The sequence below is a fragment of the Filicampus tigris genome, chromosome 9 (assembly GCF_054856515.1).
Source record: "Filicampus tigris isolate MCC_2025a chromosome 9, RoL_Ftig_1.0, whole genome shotgun sequence".
Taxonomy (NCBI): Eukaryota; Metazoa; Chordata; class Actinopteri; order Syngnathiformes; family Syngnathidae; genus Filicampus; species Filicampus tigris.
The window spans coordinates 25,665,454-25,684,223 of record NC_141225.1 but is presented as its reverse complement, the minus strand read 5'-3'; the positions used below and the strand labels follow the sequence as shown (position 1 = coordinate 25,684,223).

Sequence of the window (18,770 nt, the reverse complement as noted above, 5' to 3'; positions counted from 1 at the left end):
GTGTGTGCGTAATGCCTGCAGGCGCTGAATGAGTATGAATTTGATGCAAAATTCAAATTATTTATGAAAAATATTTGTTTTGGGTTGGGGTTATAGTGTCATTTGGATTTGTTAGTTAACGTTTTTGGCTTTACAGGGATTTGGAGTAGTTATGTAAATGTTCCGTGATTTTTTTATTTATTTTTTTCAAATCTATTTATTTTGTGGGGGGCGCTCTGTGACGAGGTATTTGGTGCAGTCTGTCGTTTAAAATAAGCAGAGCAACACCCGATGTGGCGAATTTGCCAACAGAAGCACTCGCTTTTGCTTTGAAGCCACCGGAAGCGAGCGGTATACAACGACCGCTAACTTGACTAAAGCGGAAGTGGACTGTTGCGTCCAATCCGGGAACTAAAAATCACAAGTGAGTCACCGCAAGGAGAAATTCGTCTTAAAAGACGGTTTGCGCTTGCTGGAAATCGTCAGATTGGAAGTCGGGCGACACCTGGCCGGGGCTGTTTCCAACTTTTTAGTTGTTGTCGTTTGAAGCGCTTTTTGCGGTTGTTAGCCTAGCCGCCAATTACCTGGAGGGGTTTCGCGATGGAAGACAAACAAACAAAGCGGACGCAGCCGGACGGACACCAGCAGCCTTCGGTAAGGAACACAAAATACACAAAAGCAAGACGAACATACGCACTGGTGACGGCTTGAATCGCTGAGTCCCGTTTGTGTGTGTTCGTGACAGAATCCGTGGAACTTGATGATCAAACACAGACACGTCCACAGGAGAGGACGACGCTCGCACGTGGCCGTCAGGTAAGGACAGCAAAGCAAACGCACACAGAGGAAGAAAGTCAGTCGCCTTCGCAATTCGGCGCGACAAGTTGAAAACAGGAAGTGATGACAACGGCATGGCTTCCTTTTACATTCGAGCCAACCCAGTTCCGATTCCTGGCAACGGTACCGGTTTTCCACACAGGAAAGCCGGGACCGGACTCGAACCCACCACCTCTGCACTGTGAGGCGGATGTGCTACCCGGTCGTCCACCGTGCCGCCCCGAATCCAAAATATCTGTCCGCAAATTCGCAAAGGTTGCTCGATTGACAACTGACATTGATTCTCTTCTGCCCCCTTGCGAGGACTTTGTTGACTTCCGTTGCTGACTTCCGTTAACTTGCGTGTGTGTAGTTACACAGACCCGCAGGTGTCCATGGACCTCCTGAGGGCCGTTCTTCAGCCCAGCTTCAATGATGACATCATGGCCGTGTTCAGGAAATACCACATGGTAAAATACGGGCGTGCGCTCGCGCACAGGCGCACGCGTCCACCATGTGTGTGACAGGGGTGTGTTGTTGTTGGTGCAGTTCTTTGAGAAGGCGGCGCACAATGTGAAGGAGAACATCGGGGTTGAGGTCCACACGGATCAGCTCATCAAGGACGCATGCAGGAATGTTCTGGAACATGTAAGCGTGTGAGAGTGCGCGAGTGCGGTCGGAGTTTGTGGTTTTGCGTGAAACGGGGACACCAAGTGCCTGTTTGTGTGTTTCTTCACATTTGTGAGTTTTGATTTTGTGTCCGTGTCCGTGCGGTTACCATCACAGGCCAAAGTTTTGTTTCCGGAAAGCGAGGTGAAGAAGCCGAGTTCTGAGGTCGGCATCAAATTAAGTCGGATGAACCGGGAGCACTTCAGCCAGGTGGTCTCGAAGTGCGATTTTTGCTCACCGGTTGTTGCGTTTTGCGTCCGCAGCGTCCTCGGGGTTCGGAAGAAAACTGCAGCCAGAGAGGAAGTCCAGTCCCCAAAAAGGTACATTCTCGTCCTTCGCCGGACACCCTGCCGCTTCCGAGTCACATTTGGCATCTTGGGGCCACTCGCCTACGGCAGCGCCGGCCGGCTGCTTTTCCGCCGTCGATGGATTTCAGTCGGGATTCATGTCCGGACTACTTTAACTGAGCCGGTCCAAAACCTGGAGACTTGTTTTGGATGGTTGTACTGCCGCAGAAGCGGAGTGAGCTTCGGCTTGAGCTCAGGCAAATAACATTTTGTTTGTTCCCTTTCTCACCCTGGACCTCCAAAATGGTCACTTTTCAGGAGAGCCCAAAAAGAGAGAGAGAGAGAGATTTTCAACACCTGAGATTGCGCAAATCGGTTGAAACAGCCACACGTTTGCTATTTTTGAGAAAAAACAAATTGTGACCTCCGAGGTTTGGGCCTGATGCCAGCGGTGATATTTTCTGTGAAGGAAAAGCCACTTTTGTCAGAGGACAAGAAAGTCGTCGCATCAAAGCCTCTCCGACGGTGCCGTCGTAATCCCGCCCAATCGGATTGTGGCACATGAAACGGCGCTCGGTTCATTAAAGGGACACGCTTGCAATCGTCTTTTGTTGAAGTACACACCCCAAGAAAGGACGCTTTAAAAAAAAAGGGGGGGGGGGGGGTTTGGGAAGAGGGCAACTCCGTTTTCACGGCAGTGCACTGGAATAGTCGAGCCCCGGCGTGCCGTTGTGCGTTTGTCGCGCGGCGCACGTACTGATGTTGCCGTTTTGTGCATTGTCGCCGTCCGCAGAGGAAGAACCGCATGAGCGGCGCCATGGCGTCTGACCGATCTTTGAACGTCGCCGCTCAGTGAGTAGGGCAGCGCGTGCGGGTGGTGATGATGATGATGATGATGATGACGACGACGACCAAAGAGTCACGGTCCCCAAAAAATCCAAATGTCTGTGTGTTGCCAGCGCCAAGGCCAAGTGTGAAGCCGTCAAGAAGGAAGGACCCAAGGTGACATGCTAACCTAACACACCTTTGCTTTCAGCTAGGAGGCTGGCCATGGCTTGGCACTTTTGTTGGCCTGGGTCATTTTCAATGAATTTGGGGAGCTCACTTTTTCACATCCAGTCTTTGAGCTATAGGAGCCCCCATTTCTTCCAAAATATGAAATGTGCATGTATGGAAACAAAACACCAGTCGCTCGCTTTGACAACACCAAAAAAACGGCTCCAACAAAAGGGAACTTGCGACGCTGCGGCCGCGGGCGCAAGGCGACGAGAAAAGCCTGCTGCTGGTCGCTCCCATGCTGGCTTTGGCCATCCGGAGAGGAGCGAGCTCTTGAGGGCCGCCGCCCACGCCCACGAGGCCGCTCGGAATCCGCTGGCGAGTCTTACCGCGGCCGATCGCTGCAAGTTTGCTTTTCTGGAGGGGGAAAAAAACCCAACTGGAATCGGCATAGAAATGGACAAAAAATGTTCTCATCGTCATCATCATCATCAGTAGGAATAATTGTGTTGTTTGTGCCATTTAGTGGGAGCCGTCCAGGCTGAATGAAAGCAGCACGTTTGTTTTGGGCTCCAGAGCAAACAAGTAAGTCAGAACTTTGCTTTTTTTTTTATAATTCACGTTATGTGATTTACCCCCCACCTTCGCTTCCAGGAAAAAACTGACATTACCTAAAAGTTTTGACTTATCAATTAATGTAAAAAAGATTTGACTTATTGGATTATGAAAATAATTCTTAGTGAGCATCTCTGAAATGTGAGCGGCTAATCCATGCGATCGGTCAACCTCACTCATGGAGGAGCAGATTCTGCAGCATAAAGCCTTGATCCAAACAATTTGGAGTAAAAGTACCAACAAGGATTTGGATTATTTCTGAGGGGGGAAAAGTGCTCATTTGATGAGAATAACGGTGGGTTTTTTTCTTTTGTTCTGACAGAAAAGGTATTTATGGCCAGAATAAAATCGCATGTTTTAAAAAGGCTGAATTTGCTGTCACAGGGCATTGGGGATGGGCGGGACCAGAGGACGAATCTATATCAAACACGCTGACCTCTTTAAGGTAAACGCACGCACGCACGCACGTAAAGCCTGGATGCCGGTGGTCATGGTAACACGTCGTGTGTGTGTGTGTGTGCGCGCTCATCAGTACGCGGCGGACACCAAAGACAAGCAGTGGCTGGCCGAGCGTCATCACATGAGGGCCACAGGCGGCAAGATGGTGAGGCTGCGCCGCGCCGCGCCGCGCCCTACGCACTCACGCTGACCATTACGCGCGTGTGCTTGATCGCTCAGGCCTACCTGCTTATCGAGGAAGACATCCAGGATCTGGCGCGCGGCGACGATTACAAGTGAGTGGCGCCGTGGCGGCACCGCGCCAAGGCGGACGCGCCTCACGCTAAGCGTCTGCGCAGGGACTGTCCGGACGTGAAGATGGACGAGATGAAGCCGTTCTCGGTTCCTCTGTGGATGGTGGAGAAGATGCAGAGAGCCATGGAGGCGCAGAGGGACGCCGAACTCTGAAACACAAGTCGCCACGGCCTCCAGGTGTATTAAAAAAAAACCCAAACAAAACTAAATGGCAAAAGAAACGTTGTCAGTGGTGCTTTTGGGCTCCCTCTAGTGGCACTTAAAAGAATGCAATGACCCCGCTCCAGCCCCCTCCCCTCTGAAAAGGCCAAAACCGAGTCCCCAGAGGACGTCACGCCGAAGCTGGATACGCCGGATTGAGATCGGCTCGTTTTTGCATGCAAGTGACAAAACCGCATCATGTCTAATTCGAGCCTAGTGGCACACATTTCTATGGCTGGTTGGGGGGGGGGGGGGGCGGAAGGTGGCGAGCCAACTCTTTGTTTGCAATGGAAAACGTTTGACGTCAAAGTCATCTCTTCGCGGCATGCCGGGCTACCATTCAACAGTTTAGCGGCAGGGCTCATCGCAGGCTTTTCTAACATACGAACGCCCCCCGCCCCCAGGATGGAAAACCTGGTCAGCTCCCTCACGAGCACAATCGATGGGCGGGCGGTGGCGCAAGACGGAAAGAAGAAGAAGCGGCACGCAAGCCAGGTTGCTCAGAAGAAAGGATTGCGTCATTTCCAGAAGAACAGCTTTATTTGACTTTGCACCATAAAAGACAACTATTTACAAGGGGAAGGGGAAGAAAGAGGAAGTGACATGAAGATGGTGGGCGGGGTCACTCAATGCCTTCCTGTTTGTCTTTGATGGCTACCCGGAAGCGTTCCTCCAGCAGGGAGAGCTCGCTGATCAGGTCGGTGATGGCGTTGGTGAAGGCTTCCTGGCGCACAAAAGCAGCACACGTGACATCACAGCAGCTTCATGCTTTGCGTTGACCAGTGACGGAGATGTTAGCTTTGCTTTTTGCAACGACCCCCCACCCCCTCCCTTCATGGGCTTTGCGCTCATCTCATTGTTGATTGTTCCGACAGCATGATGCAAACCAATTTTTGCATAGACCTCAGGAGAGAAAAATCGTTGGCATAAGTGCGTGCGTCTCTTCCACTTGTCCCAGACTTGCTGGTACAAACGTACGCGCGCCCCACGATGCCATTTTTGTCGGGGAGACCGAAAATAAGGCCAAAGCGCTGCGCAGAAATGAATGCATTGGAAGTTAGGCACACTTACTGAGTGGCAACACAAGATGGCCGCCGGCGGCTTCACTTCGGGCTACTTCGAGTAAGCGGCATTGTGTGCGCGCGATCCCGTTCCGGCACGTGTGAGCGTTGGTGCGTTGTGCGTTACCTGCGGACTGTAGTCGGGCGTCGTCTGCACCCTGATGACGATCTTGTGCTCGAGAGGATGAGGCACTTTGTATCCGGCGAAGAGAACCTGAGGATCCTTCAGCAGCTGCCTAGCTCGCAAAAGAGCAAAAGCGAGTGAGCGAGCGTCGCTCCCACTGACGCCATCGGCAAGTCAACAACAACACACGGATTTGCATTCATCTTTTCGGAGTTGTGGCGATTTGGCGAAAAGGTTTTTGTTGGTGATCGCCGGCAGATGTCGCTTCGGTTAGCAATATAGCGGGCTAGCCGCGGGCTACTTACGCTCGTATGATGTTGCCTAGCGTGTGGTCCTCCTTGTTGAGCGTGAACAGACACGAGTTGGGCACTTTGGTGTCCTTGGTGATGGTGATCTTCTTCTCGCCCTCGAACAACAAGAACGACTCGAATGCGGGAGGCGCGTTCATCTTGGCGGCTGCCGAAGTGAAGTGAGCTGAGCCGAGCCGAGGCGAGCCGAGCCGAACCGGTGGAAGTACGACTTTCCGCCAACGGGCGCTTCCGGTTGCAGCGCTCCGTCGTGCGTAGCGCCGCTCGACGGATTGGAGCGCAACTTCAGCAAACGGGAAACACTCTCTTTTTTTGTGTGTGTGAATAAAGACATACATGTATACGGACAATAATACCAGGGTGTGTATAGAAGGAAAACAAAGAAGATGAATACAGAAGACAAAGGAAGCATACAACACAGCATGAATGAATTAATACACAATCAAACAGCTCATGATATTACGGGGTGCAGCATACACCATCAATGAGTTTGTTGGTTTGGGAATTTTTATGGGATTTAGAGACTGGAAATAATGGCTGAGTTGTTTGTAGAAAAAAAAAAAATGGGACTATAAACAGAAAATTTTGACCCGTATATGATTTTTTTCCTGCAGCAGAATGAGTTCTATTGTAAAATCTTTGTCTTTTTGCGTATGATTAAAGTGTCCGTTTATGTTCAACACGGCTCCCGTGTCGATGTTTTGCAGCGCTGGGTGTGTGTCGGACGTACTACAACGACTAATCATTGAAATAGGCTGGGTATGACCGTAAAAGACTGATTTCTTCCTTTTGAAGATGACGTTAATCGGGGTTTGGGTTCAGGACTTCCGGCTAGGTTTCTTGTCCAATCGCAACGCTTGCGCCTTGAAGCAGGCGTTTTCATTGGCTAGCAGCAAGTCATTTGCGTTTGAAAGTCGGCCGCCGATTGGCTTAGCTTGCCAGTTGCCGTCCGTTTAAATCGTGAGCGCCACTGTGCTGGCCAAGTGGTAGCGGTTCGTCGCTTTTCGCCTTTTTCGCAAATTCAGCGGCAGACGACGCCACGGTGAGTAGACAATCTAAGCGAGCGCCCGATTGTGCTCGAATATCCGCGAATGAGCGCGCGTGTGGACCATGATCCCGAACGCTAACAAACACGGAGCTAGCTTGACCAGCGTAGCCGACTGAGCTAGCCAGCAACGTTGCCACTCGGAGCCCACACAAGCCTCGACGTCAAGTCGGCCCACTTGTTCCAACGTTTTAGGAGCGAGCGACTCGTTGGTCTCGGCGTCATTTATAAAAGTCCTTGCAGCCCGATTCGCTTGGCAAAAAGTTTTCAATTCGGCTCGCAAGCCGGACGGCCTTCAAGAAGGCTTTGCCACATTCGTTTTTAGAACCTTTCAAAGTCGGACTCTTAAGTTTGGCCTTTTAAATTAAGGCAGGATTTCATTGTCGAGGTGTCGCAATTCATCGATTTTAATCCGCACTTGATAGCAAATGAATCCACTACCAATTTGACGAAAACGTTTTGATGCCTTCACTTCAACTCCTCCAATTTCAGCCTCTCAACAATATTTTGCCGTTCTCCGTGAAAGATCCCCCCCCCCCCAATTAGGCATTTTGTAAAATGCTTGGTAAAACAATCGACTGATTCTTTTTATTTTTTATGCATTGAGGTTTCTGCACTTTATAACCATGGCCTGTTCTTCAAGAAAAGGATGGGAATTTAAAGAGTGTTTTGTTAAAAAAAAAAAATGAGTTCATGTAAAAAAAAAAAAAAAAGACAGCCTAATTGATTACGCATTAAAAGAAGTTGCATCTCTAGATTTCCCGTTAGGGTTCCACATTTGAAGTTGGACTTTCACGTAGTTGCCTTGTCCAAGCCACACACTGTAGTTTTGTTGTTTGCGTTCACCTCAGAGCTGACTGATGGCCTCTCAGAACTTGGACCCCGCTGCCTCGGCCGGAGCCGCCGCAGCCGCCATGAAGGGCAGTGAGGCGGGCGGCAACACCACCAAAGGATCCGTCACCAAACGGTGAGAACGACGCCATACGTGCTCAACTTGTCTTATGAGCGCCATTATTAACGAAAGTGTGAATATGAGTCATCGGCAGTAATGTGCGCGACTTAAAAAAGGGAACTCATGAAAAGCAAAATGCGGTGTTGATTGTCTTTTGCAGACTCCAGCAGGAGCTGATGACGCTGATGGTGAGTGCGCTTCCTGTTTCACGTATAGTATTGCCACTGTTTATTGCCGTTCAACCTCCACACCACAAGGGGCAGTGTAACGCTACAGAAGCCGCATGTGTGCCATCGCATTCACCAACAAGAGTTTTCACCTTTTGATTGAATCAGTGAACAATGTTTGTTTATGCAATCTGTCATCTTTTAAAAAGAATCTTGCCGCAAGTTTATTTTATTTAAAAAATATATAAAAACAATTGTTGCTCAGCCGATGGATTGGCTGACATTAACTGTTAAAATCAGCCTTTGTTTGCTTTTTTTGAACCATTACAACAGAAGACAAAGATAACGGCATTCAAACATTCCCCCTTGCCCCATAAAACTGGCCGATTTTTGCAGATTTTTCTCTGTTGTCGACAGAGACAGTGTTGTCAAACGCTCTGCCTGTCATTCATATTTTTATTGTTGGAAGTGTTTAGGGACCAAAAAAGAGGTTACATTATTCATTTATATTTCTGTAGTTAATTAGTTGTCAGGATTGTATTGTGCCCAAAAGTCGCATCGGGCTCAAATATCGGTCGGTCCCTAAAAATAATTGATGCAGATTTTTCTTTTTTTTTTTTCAAAAATGTACTGAGTAGTGAGTCTTTACTATTTGCGGAGGATCGGGACTGGGATAGCCCGATAATATTGAAAATCTGCATGTAATCGATGCATTTCATTTAAAAAAAAAAAAAAGAAGTATTTTTCGGGCATGAAATAGGTGTGCCTGCGGTTGCGTGAATCCACTGAGTGAAATGGATTACTTTGAATCTTGTTAAAAGGAAACAAAGTGGCAAATGTTTGTGACCGATATAAAAACAATTTTTAACAAACCAAATTTGGTTTGACAAAAGCCAAGGTAAAGCAACAAATTCAAGTTGAGTTTTGAAGAGGGGCTCAGTTCAAAATGTGTCCATTTTAATTGGAGTGCGTTAAGCAGTGATTGAATACGAAGTGGTTGGTTTGTTTGTTTGTGTGCGTGCGGCCGCAGATGGCGGGCGACAAGGGAATCTCCGCCTTCCCCGAGTCCGACAACCTCTTCAAGTGGGTGGGAACCATCGACGGCGCCCGCGACACGGTAGGCAGTGGCGGGTGGGCGGGCGGGCGAGCGAGGGAGGGAGCGAGCGAGCGAGCGAGCGCTGACGGCCGCGTCGCCGCAGGTGTACGAGGGTCTGCGCTACAAGCTGTCGCTGGACTTCCCGGCCGGGTACCCGTACCAGGCGCCGCGCGTGCGCTTCCTGTCGCCGTGTTTCCATCCCAACGTGGACGAGCACGGCTTCATCTGCCTGGACATCCTCAAGGACAAGTGGTCGGCGCTGCTGGACGTGCGCGCCGTCCTGCTGTCCATCCAGAGCCTGCTGGGAGGTAAAGCGCGCTCGGCCCGGCCCGGCCCGGCGCGGCCCCGCCCCGCCCGCTTCCCGCCGCGCGCTCACCCGCCTTGGCCTCTTTGCTTTCTTTTCCTTCCAGAACCCAATAACGAGAGTCCGCTCAACGCCGCGGCCGCTGCGCTTTGGCCGAACCAGGAAGGTGGGTTGCACAAACATTACAGGTTGTATTTGTTCAACTTTATTGGCTTGCCATTGTTTTTATTATTTTTTTTTTTTTATTATTGTTTTTCTGGCGCTGCTCAGTAATGTCCAAAATGATCATTGCTAAAGTCGATCACATGATTGGAAATCCGGGCCATTTGGGGGGGGGGGGTTAAAGACGTTTGTTTTCCCCTTCGTAATGAATTTTCGAGGTGTTGGTGTGAGACCTAAGAACAAATAAGTAGGACGGGTGCAAAAAATGCGATGGGGACATCTGGAAGCATCGTTTTCATTTATTTTCGGTAGTCATGACTCATTGTTAAGAAAACCGTCAGGGTTTTGGTTGCGCAACTCGACGTACGTACCTTTTCAGAGAGGGCTTTCCGATGGGGTATCGATTGGTGAAGATATGCCAATTTACAGCTCAGGAATGAAGTGGCTGGCCAGTGGAGCAAAAGTGGCGAAATGAACGCCGCTCCTTTTCAAAAGTGGAAAAGGGCTGCTGGTGATTTCATGGCTTAACGGACATTTTGCAAAAGAGAAGTCGCGTTTTGTAACAGTTGTCTGTTAGAAAAAACAACACCAATCTCAAAAAGGAATGGAAACAAAAATGACAATTGCTTTGGATTTGCCATTTGCTTTCAGTAAGTCATGTGTGAAAGTACCCCAAAGAAAATAAGCAAGCAAGCAAGCAAGCAAGCGGCAAAGACGCAGGGGCTGAAGGCACCTTCATTTTTTTCCCTTTTTCCTTCTTTCAGCCTACAAAGCTCATCTGCACTCAACGTACCACATGTGAACCTGCTCCACTTTTCTCTTCTTTTTAATTCAGTCTGTGCGTTTTTGTCTTTTGTACAATATTTTTATGTTTGTTTGCCTTTTGTTGATTCAATAAAGTTCTTAATTCAACACATTGCTTGTCTTTTCAACATTTTTTTTGCTTTGTTTTTTAATAAGGGTCTGTATCATGACGCATCAACTTTTTGGGAGCTATTAAGTGCACCAATCAGCCGTTGATTTTTGAGACGACGTAGTTCAGAAAATGTGCAAGTGGCGAAATTTGTGCAAAGCCATCTCAACCTTTTGCCCTTCTGTTGCATAAAATAATTGAACAATTTGAATGATTCAAACCAAAATGTCCACTCAGCAAGGCGCCTGCCATAAAAGACCCCAAGTTCAGCCGCCCTCCCCCCTTCAACCCCCAATCACAAAGCCCCTCCAAGCACATGAGGGGCGGGACACGTCTTGCCCACGTCACAGGTTGCCAACTTTATTGAGCCGAGCCAATTCTTGTCACGTCAGGAAAAACGTGTGGATACACAGGCGAATGACGTCGGTGCCTTTCGTCGTCCCGCCTGGAAGGAGACATCGTTGGCGTGGATTAATGAACACTTTTTTTTGTGTGGCAAATCTTTCACCCAAATCAGTGACATTGGATCACTCGTGGCGCCACAGCAGATGATGATGATGGTGATGGTCGGGAAAAAAAGGGCCTAAATTGTATCGGAGCTGTCCTAATGGCCAATTTCAGCCTCGGGGGCGCCGGAGGTTACGACAGGTGGAAGATTCCAAGCGCAGACGTCGAGAAGCGAGCAACGGCTACGACCGGGCGCAGCCCAGCCCCGAGCGCGTCGGCGGCCGGCAGCAGGCGGACGACGACTCGTCGTCCGCGGCCTCCTCCGGGCCGTCTTCGGCCTCGTCCGAGACTTCGTCGCGCGACGGCTGCGTGGCCTCCACCGACCAGAACGCTACCGGAACCTAACGGGCACACGCCGCCTTTCCATCAGAGAGAGTGTGAGCGGGCGAGCGTTAAATGGTGCGCGCGCTCACTCTGAGCTGCATGTCGCTCATCATCGCTTCCAGGCCGTTGAGGAGTTGCTGAAGGCCCGCCCCCTGGTGGAGGTCGTCCTCGCCGGAGGCCAACCAGGGCGTCTGAACCGAGACGGCCCTCGCGGCCGCGCCCACCACGCCGTCCAGGCACCCTGAAGGCGGCAGCGGGTGACATCATCATCATCATCATCATCATCATCATCATCGGGCCACCAACCGCGGCGTGCTTGGCCGGGCGGGGCTCACCTGTGTTGACCAACGAGCGGCGGTCCTTTTGCTGGCCCAGCGGGAAGCGTCCAATCAGGTCGCCGGCCTTGCGCAGGTCCCGCAGGAAGTTCTCCACGGCGGACAGCAACTGGACCCACACGCGCTCCAGTGCTCGCCGGTCCGGGGAAGCGGCAGGACCCGCAGGACCCGCAGGACCCGCAGGACCGGCAGGACCGGCAGCAGGACCCCGGTCGCAGTTGGACAGGAGACGCGTCAGATGGCGGGACAGACCTCCACGCAAAAAGAAAAAGAAGACAAGAGAAAAACAGAGTTCAGACTTGGGCCATCAGTCAAATACGAGAGAGTGCTTGAGTTAGGGTGCGTGAGAGGGCTTCGAGTGAGTGAATGAGCTATATGTGACAGCGCAGGTGAATGAATTAGAGTGAGAAGGGCTATGTCTGAGAGCGTGTGAATGAGTGAATACGTTTGTTGGTGAGAGCTGAGCGAGTCAATGACTTTGTGAGAGGGGCACGTGTGAATGGATTAGTGAGAGATGGGGTATGTATGAGTGAGTGAATGAGTTACCGTTGGCAACGTTTGTGGCGAGCGCCCTGGCGTGTGCGATTTCTCGCCTTAGGGAGGCGCCGTCGGCCGAGCTTCCCAGCGACACCGCCGACTGCTGGAAACAGGAAGTTAGGCGCACCAGCGTGCGGAAACAGGAAGTGACCGGCGCCGGGGTCTCCTGGAGGCGCTCGCCGCCATCGTGCCGCTCGCTCATCATGACCTCCGACCCCTGCGCCCAATCATCATCAGCGGAAAGGCGGTAAGAACCCGTCGTTGGTTGCGGTGGCGCACCATGCGCGAAATGAAATGATTTCAAAATGACATTTGAGACGGCTGTGGAATTTGGGGATTGCGGTGCAAGTTTGCCGTGGCAGGAAAATGCAGAGGCGGACCTTGGAAGGTTGGTCAGCGCGTCCGTCGCCGAGATCGCCACAGACTCCCGTTTTGCTGCGTATCTGGCGCGTGTTTGCTCGCGGGGTAGGGTGGGGGTGGGGGTGGGGGTGAGGGTGGGGGTGGGGTGGGGTGGGGTCTATTCAGCACGGTTGCTTCGCGCGCAGTGGCCGAGGGGCTCCTTGTCTTTCCACACGAGCGAATGAGACAACAAATGTTGGAGCGTCGTGTTGGCTGCAGACCGGTGAAATTGGGCGACGCGCCCACCGCTGTTTTTACCCTTGGAAACAGGTCTCAGTGACGGTCCTAAAATAGCAGTGACAAACCCTAATTCGGCCATGATGGAGTGACAACGACAGTTTTGGTTCATCTTGAAATTATGACGGACGGACTGGCTGCGGCCGGCGAATGACGGAGCAGCGATATTGACTGACGCGGCCAGAAAATAAAAAGCTTTAACGGGATAAACGGATTCATCGCATTTATCACATCTGAGCGTGCTAAGGTCTCACCGTTGAATGTCATCATTTTGACGTTTGAATAAATAGCACTTTGTCATGTGAAAAGCTAAGGTGATAAGCGGGACTTCCGCATTGGGCGACACAAAACGAAGCGATTCCTTCGGGTGCGAGCGAGCGGCCGCGTCGTCCTCTTTGTGACTTGGACGTCAAACGTCCTGGCTACGGAACCGCTGGAAAGGTAAACAAGGCCACGCGGTTCAAAAGTGTCAAGCTCGAAACTTTGTCCGGTGTGGACATCAAACTTAGAACGCGAAACCAACAGAATCTCATCAGAATGTGACGTTTATCTCCTTGAAATGTGAAAGTGGCCACATTCTAACGTGCTGTTCAACAACGTTCTTTTTGGCAACTACTTGTAGAAAGGAATTGAATTTGAAGGCACCAAGAGAAGGCCTTCCATCATCTGGATCCCTGCTGACCAAACAAAGAAAGACGCCAACGTCGAGCGCTAGCTAGCTAGCTAGCTAGCTACCTACCTGGGGCTTGTGGCACGGGCGCGGTCGCGGGCGAGCTGCTCCTCTCTCTGGCCTCACTCGTCTCCCCTTCCTCGTCGTCCCCCACCTGCTCGTTTTGTTGTTCTCCGCCTCCTGCTCGTTTTGTCGGTCTCCGGGGTCACCGGTCGTCTTGACGATCGGCGCCAGCGGGGCGAGAACAGCTGAGGTCGACAAACCTCAGCCGGCTTGATGCCCACGCCTTGCCGTGGCCCAAAAGATTCTCTCCATGATGTGGTTGGAACAGGAGTCGATTGGAGAAAGCGTCGTGGTTTTTATTCACTTTCATTTTTATCATGTCGCACACAAATGGTAGCTGAGCTACAGCCTAGCTTAGCAACAAGACCAGCAACAGCTTCACCTTCCATAGAGCGGCTCAACTCTCTTTATGGGCTTTTGGGCCAAACCTCAAACTTCTTGACCTTTGTCGGCCTCCGTATTTGCAGTTTTTCTGGGAAAAACATTGAGACGTTTCATCTCTCACGATTAGCGCAACCCCGACTTTATTTGTCCTAATTCAGCTGCTTATCGATTATCGTACCAATCCCCTGCTTGTTTGCAATTATTGTGGGAAACAAGAATTTGATTTTTGATTTAACCCCCCCCCCCCCAAGCTTGATTCCAATTTCGAATGTGCATCAATTATTTATGGATTTTTGGGGAACGTTAGCCCTGATTATTTCAGTATTTTCCCCAAAGCCTCGCTTATTCAAGGTTTTGTTGTCAGGGAAAAAAATGCTTTTATTTGTGTGTTTTTTCCCTCCGGAAATGATACTGAGTGTCAGTCAATTGCGGCTTTTGGTTATCGGCGGTCAAGCCCGGTCGCTAAAGAAAGCCAAGCGAGCTCCTTGCCCCCTGTCATCTACGTGCTAAGCTAGGCTAGCAGCAGTACGTCCGCCATGTCGGCGTGACACATGTGGACAAATTAGCACAGGTGACCGGTGAGTGATGGATGGCTTTTGGACCCCCGAGCCCAAAAAAACAACCAAAAACAGCCGAAAGTCATTCTGCTGTCATCCCAAACGTTGGTCCCAAGCCCGACACGACGATCGAGGTACAACATGCGGCCGAAACACCAATTTGTTGCTTTCAAAAACTGGGACATCCGCATGAGCAAATGAGCGCACTTTTGCCTTCCAGGAATCCTCCTCATATTATTCATTTGCGCCTTCCACGCACATGATACTAAAACGGGAGACATTTTCCGTTTTTTTTGTTTTTTTGTTTTGTTTTGAAGAAACCACTGCACCCGATGAAGAACAAGCTATCAGAGACAGGAGGCGTGAGCGCTGCGGTGAAGCGTGGCTCCATTCAAATCTTTTACAACTGCAAATTCCCCATCGAAGTGATGGCCGCAACCGAGTCTTGCGTGCGCACCTCATGTCTGCGTTGCAGCGGCAATGCCAAGATGTCAAGCGGCGTTCGGCGCCGCGCGAGCGGCGAGCGCTAGTCGTCTTCGGCGGACGTGATGGCGACGGCGGCGTTGTCGCGGCGACGGGCGGCGAGCGCCTCCAGAATCTCGTGGCACAAGCACTGGCAGAAGCCGTAGAGGACCAGCAGAAGCAGCGTGGACGGGACCAGGCTGACCAGAAGCACGCCCGGCCACATGTGAGCCATCATCAGCAGGTAGATGCCCACCGGAAGCGAGCTGAAGTACACCTGATTGCGCACGCACACACACATGCACGGACATGCGGGCCATCAGCACCGGCGCATCGAAAACACAGCTGACTTGATTTGTGAGCACTTTAGAGGCACAGATTAGGAAAAAAAAAAAAGGAAAAAGGATCAAACCAAGTTTTTGTACTAGGAGCTTACCAATCAATCGGGCAATATTTCATTTCGGTCAATTTTTGCAGATTTTTTTTCCCCCCGCATTAACACAGGACTATACAAAATAAGCAAATATTTTCAAAATGAGCAAATCTGCAGATTTGTTTTTGGTCCGTTTTTTTTTTTTAAACATGGACATATCGACATAAGGCAAAGAGAATGACGATTGTCTTTCTGCCGTGAACGTAACTAAAGGACAAAGGATTATAAAACAGTCAAATAGTCTGCCTGTAATTCATATCATTGCAAGCATCAAGCGACCAATAAAGATGTTTTTATTCACGCTAACCCTTTGAATAAATCATCCAATTTTTTTCTGACAAATAGCGCAATCGGCCTCCCAAAGCTTCCAATGGGTGGGGCCCGAATGTCGCTGCGCTGACGCTATAGCGGAGGACTGACCAGACACAGCGCCCCCAGCAGGCAGCGGGGCAAACGGCGAGCTGTCCAGGAGCCGCACTTGCGGGCGGGAAGCTCGCAGGCCGGCGAGTCCCGGCTGGGGCGCCGGCGGTACAGAGCGACCGCCGCGGCGCCGTTGAGCGTCGTCCTGGGCGCGTCCGAAGACGGCGACTCGGCCGGCAGCTCCATGATGGTGATCACCAGGCAGTCCGAAGAGCGCGGCCCGCGCTGGGCGCCTGAAATGGCGACGCGGACACGTTGAGAGCAGACCGCGACGGCAAGACGGCGAGCCGACTTGATGCACATCGGCGACGGGCATCTGCAAGGGTGGAAGTACGGTTGACTTGCACTGACGTTTTTGGGGAGCTGGCGCCGGGACGCGGCAGCCGGCCAGCCAATCATATTGCTTGGGGTGTCTCCGGCCCGCAATTGAAATGGGATAATGGGATTCATAACGCCTCAACTCCTCAAATACGCTTCAAATGCTACTGCAGTCTTTCTGCGCAAAAGATCGAGCGTACGACAGCAATGCCGATTGCCGTTTGCATTAAGCCAGCGGAGCCAAAGGCGAAAAGCGATGTGGTGGTTTGAAATTTCACATGCGGCGTAATTGTAAACACTTTCCGGTGGGCCGACTCATATGGGAAGGCGGCCCATGACACCTGTCACCTGTCAGCGAGTCGGGGCTGAGCACGACCTCTCCGCGCGGGACCCCTCGCCGAGCTCGCTCGCCACACGACAGGACCGCCAGGATGCGGCGGTCGTCCTCCGTCGGCCACACCTCCAATCGGGCACCCGAGGACAAGGACAACAAGGTGAAAAGCAAGAGAAAGAAGAAGGAAGAAAAGGAAGGAGCGGGCGTCACCTCTTCTTGCGGGAGGCGCGTCTGGTGACGGCAGAAGGGACAAGTGAGGACGGACGGGGACGACTCGCCTGGATGACGGCAAACATTTGCACGTGAGACGCAAGCAAGGGTCCAAGGCTTTCTTTTCGCTTTTGCTACTCGTCAAGTGCTGGCATGCTCGCATCCGTACTTGTGTCACGTGGTATACGTCACACGCTCACCACTTGTCTTTGTTAGCATAGCGAGTTTTGCTCTACGTGGCCGTTTGATCAATACTCTTGCAAAGAAGCCTTTAGGATCTAATTGACACGTTGAGAGGCTGACATCGGACAATTTCAAGTTCAAGGATGTCTCCAAAAATGCAACCAGGATCAAAATAGCTGTCGATTGATTTGCCGACGTCTTCGCACTGGCTGAATTGACGATGGGCCTCACGCAGGTGCGGACTCACCCACGTCCAGCATCCTCTTGAGACACTTGGCGCACACGCGGTGCAGGCACGCCAGGACTTTGGGCTTGCGGCCGCGAGCGTCGTAGCGATTGTAGCAGATTTTACACTCCAGCTCGTCCAGCGTCAGCGCCAGGGACTCGGCCCACCCGGCCACCTGCGGGCGTCCCGCACGTTAGCCGCGGCTCGGCGCAGGCCGGGCCGGACTCGGGCGCCGGCCGCCATCTCACCTGGTTCGGCTCGACCTTCTCGGCCCGCCGGCTCATCCCGTCGGCTGTCTGAGGCAGAAGGCGCGCGATGTCACTTGCTGGTGACGGCATCCGCGGCGGAGACGCACGGCCATCTGCGAGACATCGGCGGCGGCGGTCATGGCGACGCACTCGGGCCTTAGCGTCCTTCCGCGTGGGCTTGGCATGACGCGCAAAAGCACAGGCGCCGCGCAGCGTCGTGTATTTATAGCGACAGGCTGCGGTGGTTATGTAAGCGCGTCGCAGGGGACGCGGCGGCCGTTGCTATCAGGCTATCGGCCCATCGGCCCATCGGCCCATAGGATGAGTCCAATTCGGTGACCCACTCTCAGCAATCGCACTCACCGCAAGCTTTTCTTCCTGATTATTCAAAAAGGAGATCGGCTCGCCGCGCTTTGTAGGTGAGACAATGAATCGATTCATGGATCGATGATCAAAGTAATTTTCAAATTTGGTTGAACTGGAATTTGAATGCAGACTTGAACGAGCTTTGTGTTTTTTCAAACGGAGACGTCTGCTTTTACTGCAGGGATCGACACTTTTCTGTCGGATGTTATATATACATGCAGCCAACCACTAACACGATCAACATCATCATTTATGTCAGTGTCAAATCATGTCCTGTTTTGAAAACGGGGATGGAAATGTAAAACGTTTTGTTTTTTTTCAAATTGATTCACCGACGTGTCCAAAAAAGATCACCGTACTTTATGAATGGATGATTCAAATAATTGCAGCATTGGTGCACGTGGCTGCACACTCCCACCAACAGCGTCACTTTCACCCAAGCCACGCGGAGGCTGTGACGTCATCATCGAACGTACGACATCATCAGCGACCAAGCCCAGTCGTCCGAGCCGCGGCAATCTCTTGCATGGTTATCTCAGGAGATTTGTCAGACCCCCGCTCCGCTCCCCCAGCATTGTGAGCAGGTTCACAGGTGTGCCGAACAAAGTGTGTGACGTCACGCAACGCAGCCCAACAGAGAAAGGACCGCGGCGACGTTGTCGTGCAGCGGGAACAATAGTGCGCGCGTCACGTGAGCACGTGGCGGCTTCATTCGCTCACCTGATGCGCGTGCACGGCCGAGTGGTTGACAGCTGTCAATCTCTGCTGGATGCTGCCGTAATCAATCCCTAGCCGGTGTCGTTCGTCACGTCATTTTGTTCGGCGAGCGCTCGGCCAGCCCGGCGGCGCGCGTTCGTGTGTTCCTTGCGGTGACTCACTGCAGCTGCGGCGGCGGCGGCGGCGGCGCGCGCGGGATGGCGGGTTACCATGACAACTGGCCCGCAGGGGGGGTGGGATGACGACACCTCCATCAATCAACACATGACCCCACAAAAACGTTTGTCCTCTGATGATGACGTCATCTTTCTGCCATGAAGCCATATTTTGCTTTTGATGTTTTAAGATCATTTGCAAAATGAAATTTATACTATGCATTATTTGTATTTTTT

The 18,770-nt window shown here is 51.6% G+C and overlaps 5 protein-coding genes across 10 annotated transcripts; 2 read left to right on the top strand and 3 right to left on the bottom strand.

The window, feature by feature from the left end:
• Positions 1-212: 212 nt before the first annotated feature.
• Positions 213-4,340, top strand: LOC147142799 (deoxynucleotidyltransferase terminal-interacting protein 1-like). Of its 2 annotated transcripts, XM_086040589.1 has the most exons (13): positions 263-633; positions 725-795; positions 1,169-1,265; positions 1,345-1,443; positions 1,582-1,629; positions 1,728-1,784; positions 2,545-2,603; positions 2,711-2,753; positions 3,274-3,332; positions 3,747-3,807; positions 3,895-3,966; positions 4,041-4,096; positions 4,160-4,340. In XM_086040589.1, exons 1-13 carry the CDS (start codon positions 580-582, stop codon positions 4,266-4,268), a joined length of 885 nt encoding a protein of 294 aa, XP_085896715.1. In that variant the 5' UTR covers positions 263-579; the 3' UTR covers positions 4,269-4,340. The 2 variants fall into 2 exon arrangements, with proteins under 2 accessions (XP_085896716.1, XP_085896715.1); XM_086040590.1 differs by lacking the exon at positions 1,582-1,629 and having other exon boundaries at positions 213-633.
• Positions 4,341-4,837: 497 nt separating this feature from the next.
• polr2j (RNA polymerase II subunit J) lies at positions 4,838-6,068 on the bottom strand. The gene is made up of 3 exons (XM_086040601.1): positions 5,807-6,068; positions 5,505-5,613; positions 4,838-5,040 (listed from the first exon to the last, which is right to left on the bottom strand). The coding sequence occupies exons 1-3, from the start codon at positions 5,947-5,949 to the stop codon at positions 4,939-4,941; spliced, it is 354 nt and encodes a 117-aa protein (XP_085896727.1). The 5' UTR covers positions 5,950-6,068; the 3' UTR covers positions 4,838-4,938.
• Positions 6,069-6,706: 638 nt separating this feature from the next.
• On the top strand, positions 6,707-10,447 carry LOC147142797 (ubiquitin-conjugating enzyme E2 C-like). 2 transcript variants are annotated; one of them, XM_086040602.1, is made up of 7 exons: positions 6,707-6,851; positions 7,706-7,821; positions 7,967-7,994; positions 9,004-9,090; positions 9,173-9,377; positions 9,480-9,539; positions 10,300-10,447. In XM_086040602.1, the coding sequence occupies exons 2-7, from the start codon at positions 7,715-7,717 to the stop codon at positions 10,335-10,337; spliced, it is 525 nt and encodes a 174-aa protein (XP_085896728.1). In that variant the 5' UTR covers positions 6,707-6,851; positions 7,706-7,714; the 3' UTR covers positions 10,338-10,447. The 2 variants fall into 2 exon arrangements, with proteins under 2 accessions (XP_085896728.1, XP_085896729.1); XM_086040603.1 differs by having other exon boundaries at positions 10,187-10,330.
• On the bottom strand, positions 10,284-13,721 carry LOC147142796 (regulator of G protein signaling 9-binding protein; the record flags this gene model as incomplete). The annotated part of the gene is made up of 5 exons (XM_086040605.1): positions 10,284-11,296; positions 11,369-11,520; positions 11,615-11,866; positions 12,161-12,254; positions 13,527-13,721. Coding segments are annotated over 5 exons (852 nt in total), but the record flags the coding sequence as incomplete, so codon positions are not given.
• Positions 13,722-13,795: 74 nt separating this feature from the next.
• Positions 13,796-18,636, bottom strand: LOC147142795 (E3 ubiquitin-protein ligase RNF182). 4 transcript variants are annotated; one of them, XM_086040587.1, is made up of 7 exons: positions 18,382-18,635; positions 17,296-17,408; positions 17,069-17,222; positions 16,639-16,706; positions 16,399-16,554; positions 15,777-16,010; positions 13,796-15,200 (listed from the first exon to the last, which is right to left on the bottom strand). In XM_086040587.1, exons 2-7 carry the CDS (start codon positions 17,383-17,385, stop codon positions 14,988-14,990), a joined length of 915 nt encoding a protein of 304 aa, XP_085896713.1. In that variant the 5' UTR covers positions 17,386-17,408; positions 18,382-18,635; the 3' UTR covers positions 13,796-14,987. The 4 variants fall into 4 exon arrangements, with proteins under 4 accessions (XP_085896713.1, XP_085896714.1, XP_085896711.1 ...); XM_086040588.1 differs by having other exon boundaries at positions 15,777-16,009; positions 16,443-16,554; positions 18,382-18,634; XM_086040585.1 differs by having other exon boundaries at positions 16,399-16,706; positions 18,382-18,636.
• Between the last annotated feature and the right edge of the window lie 134 nt (positions 18,637-18,770).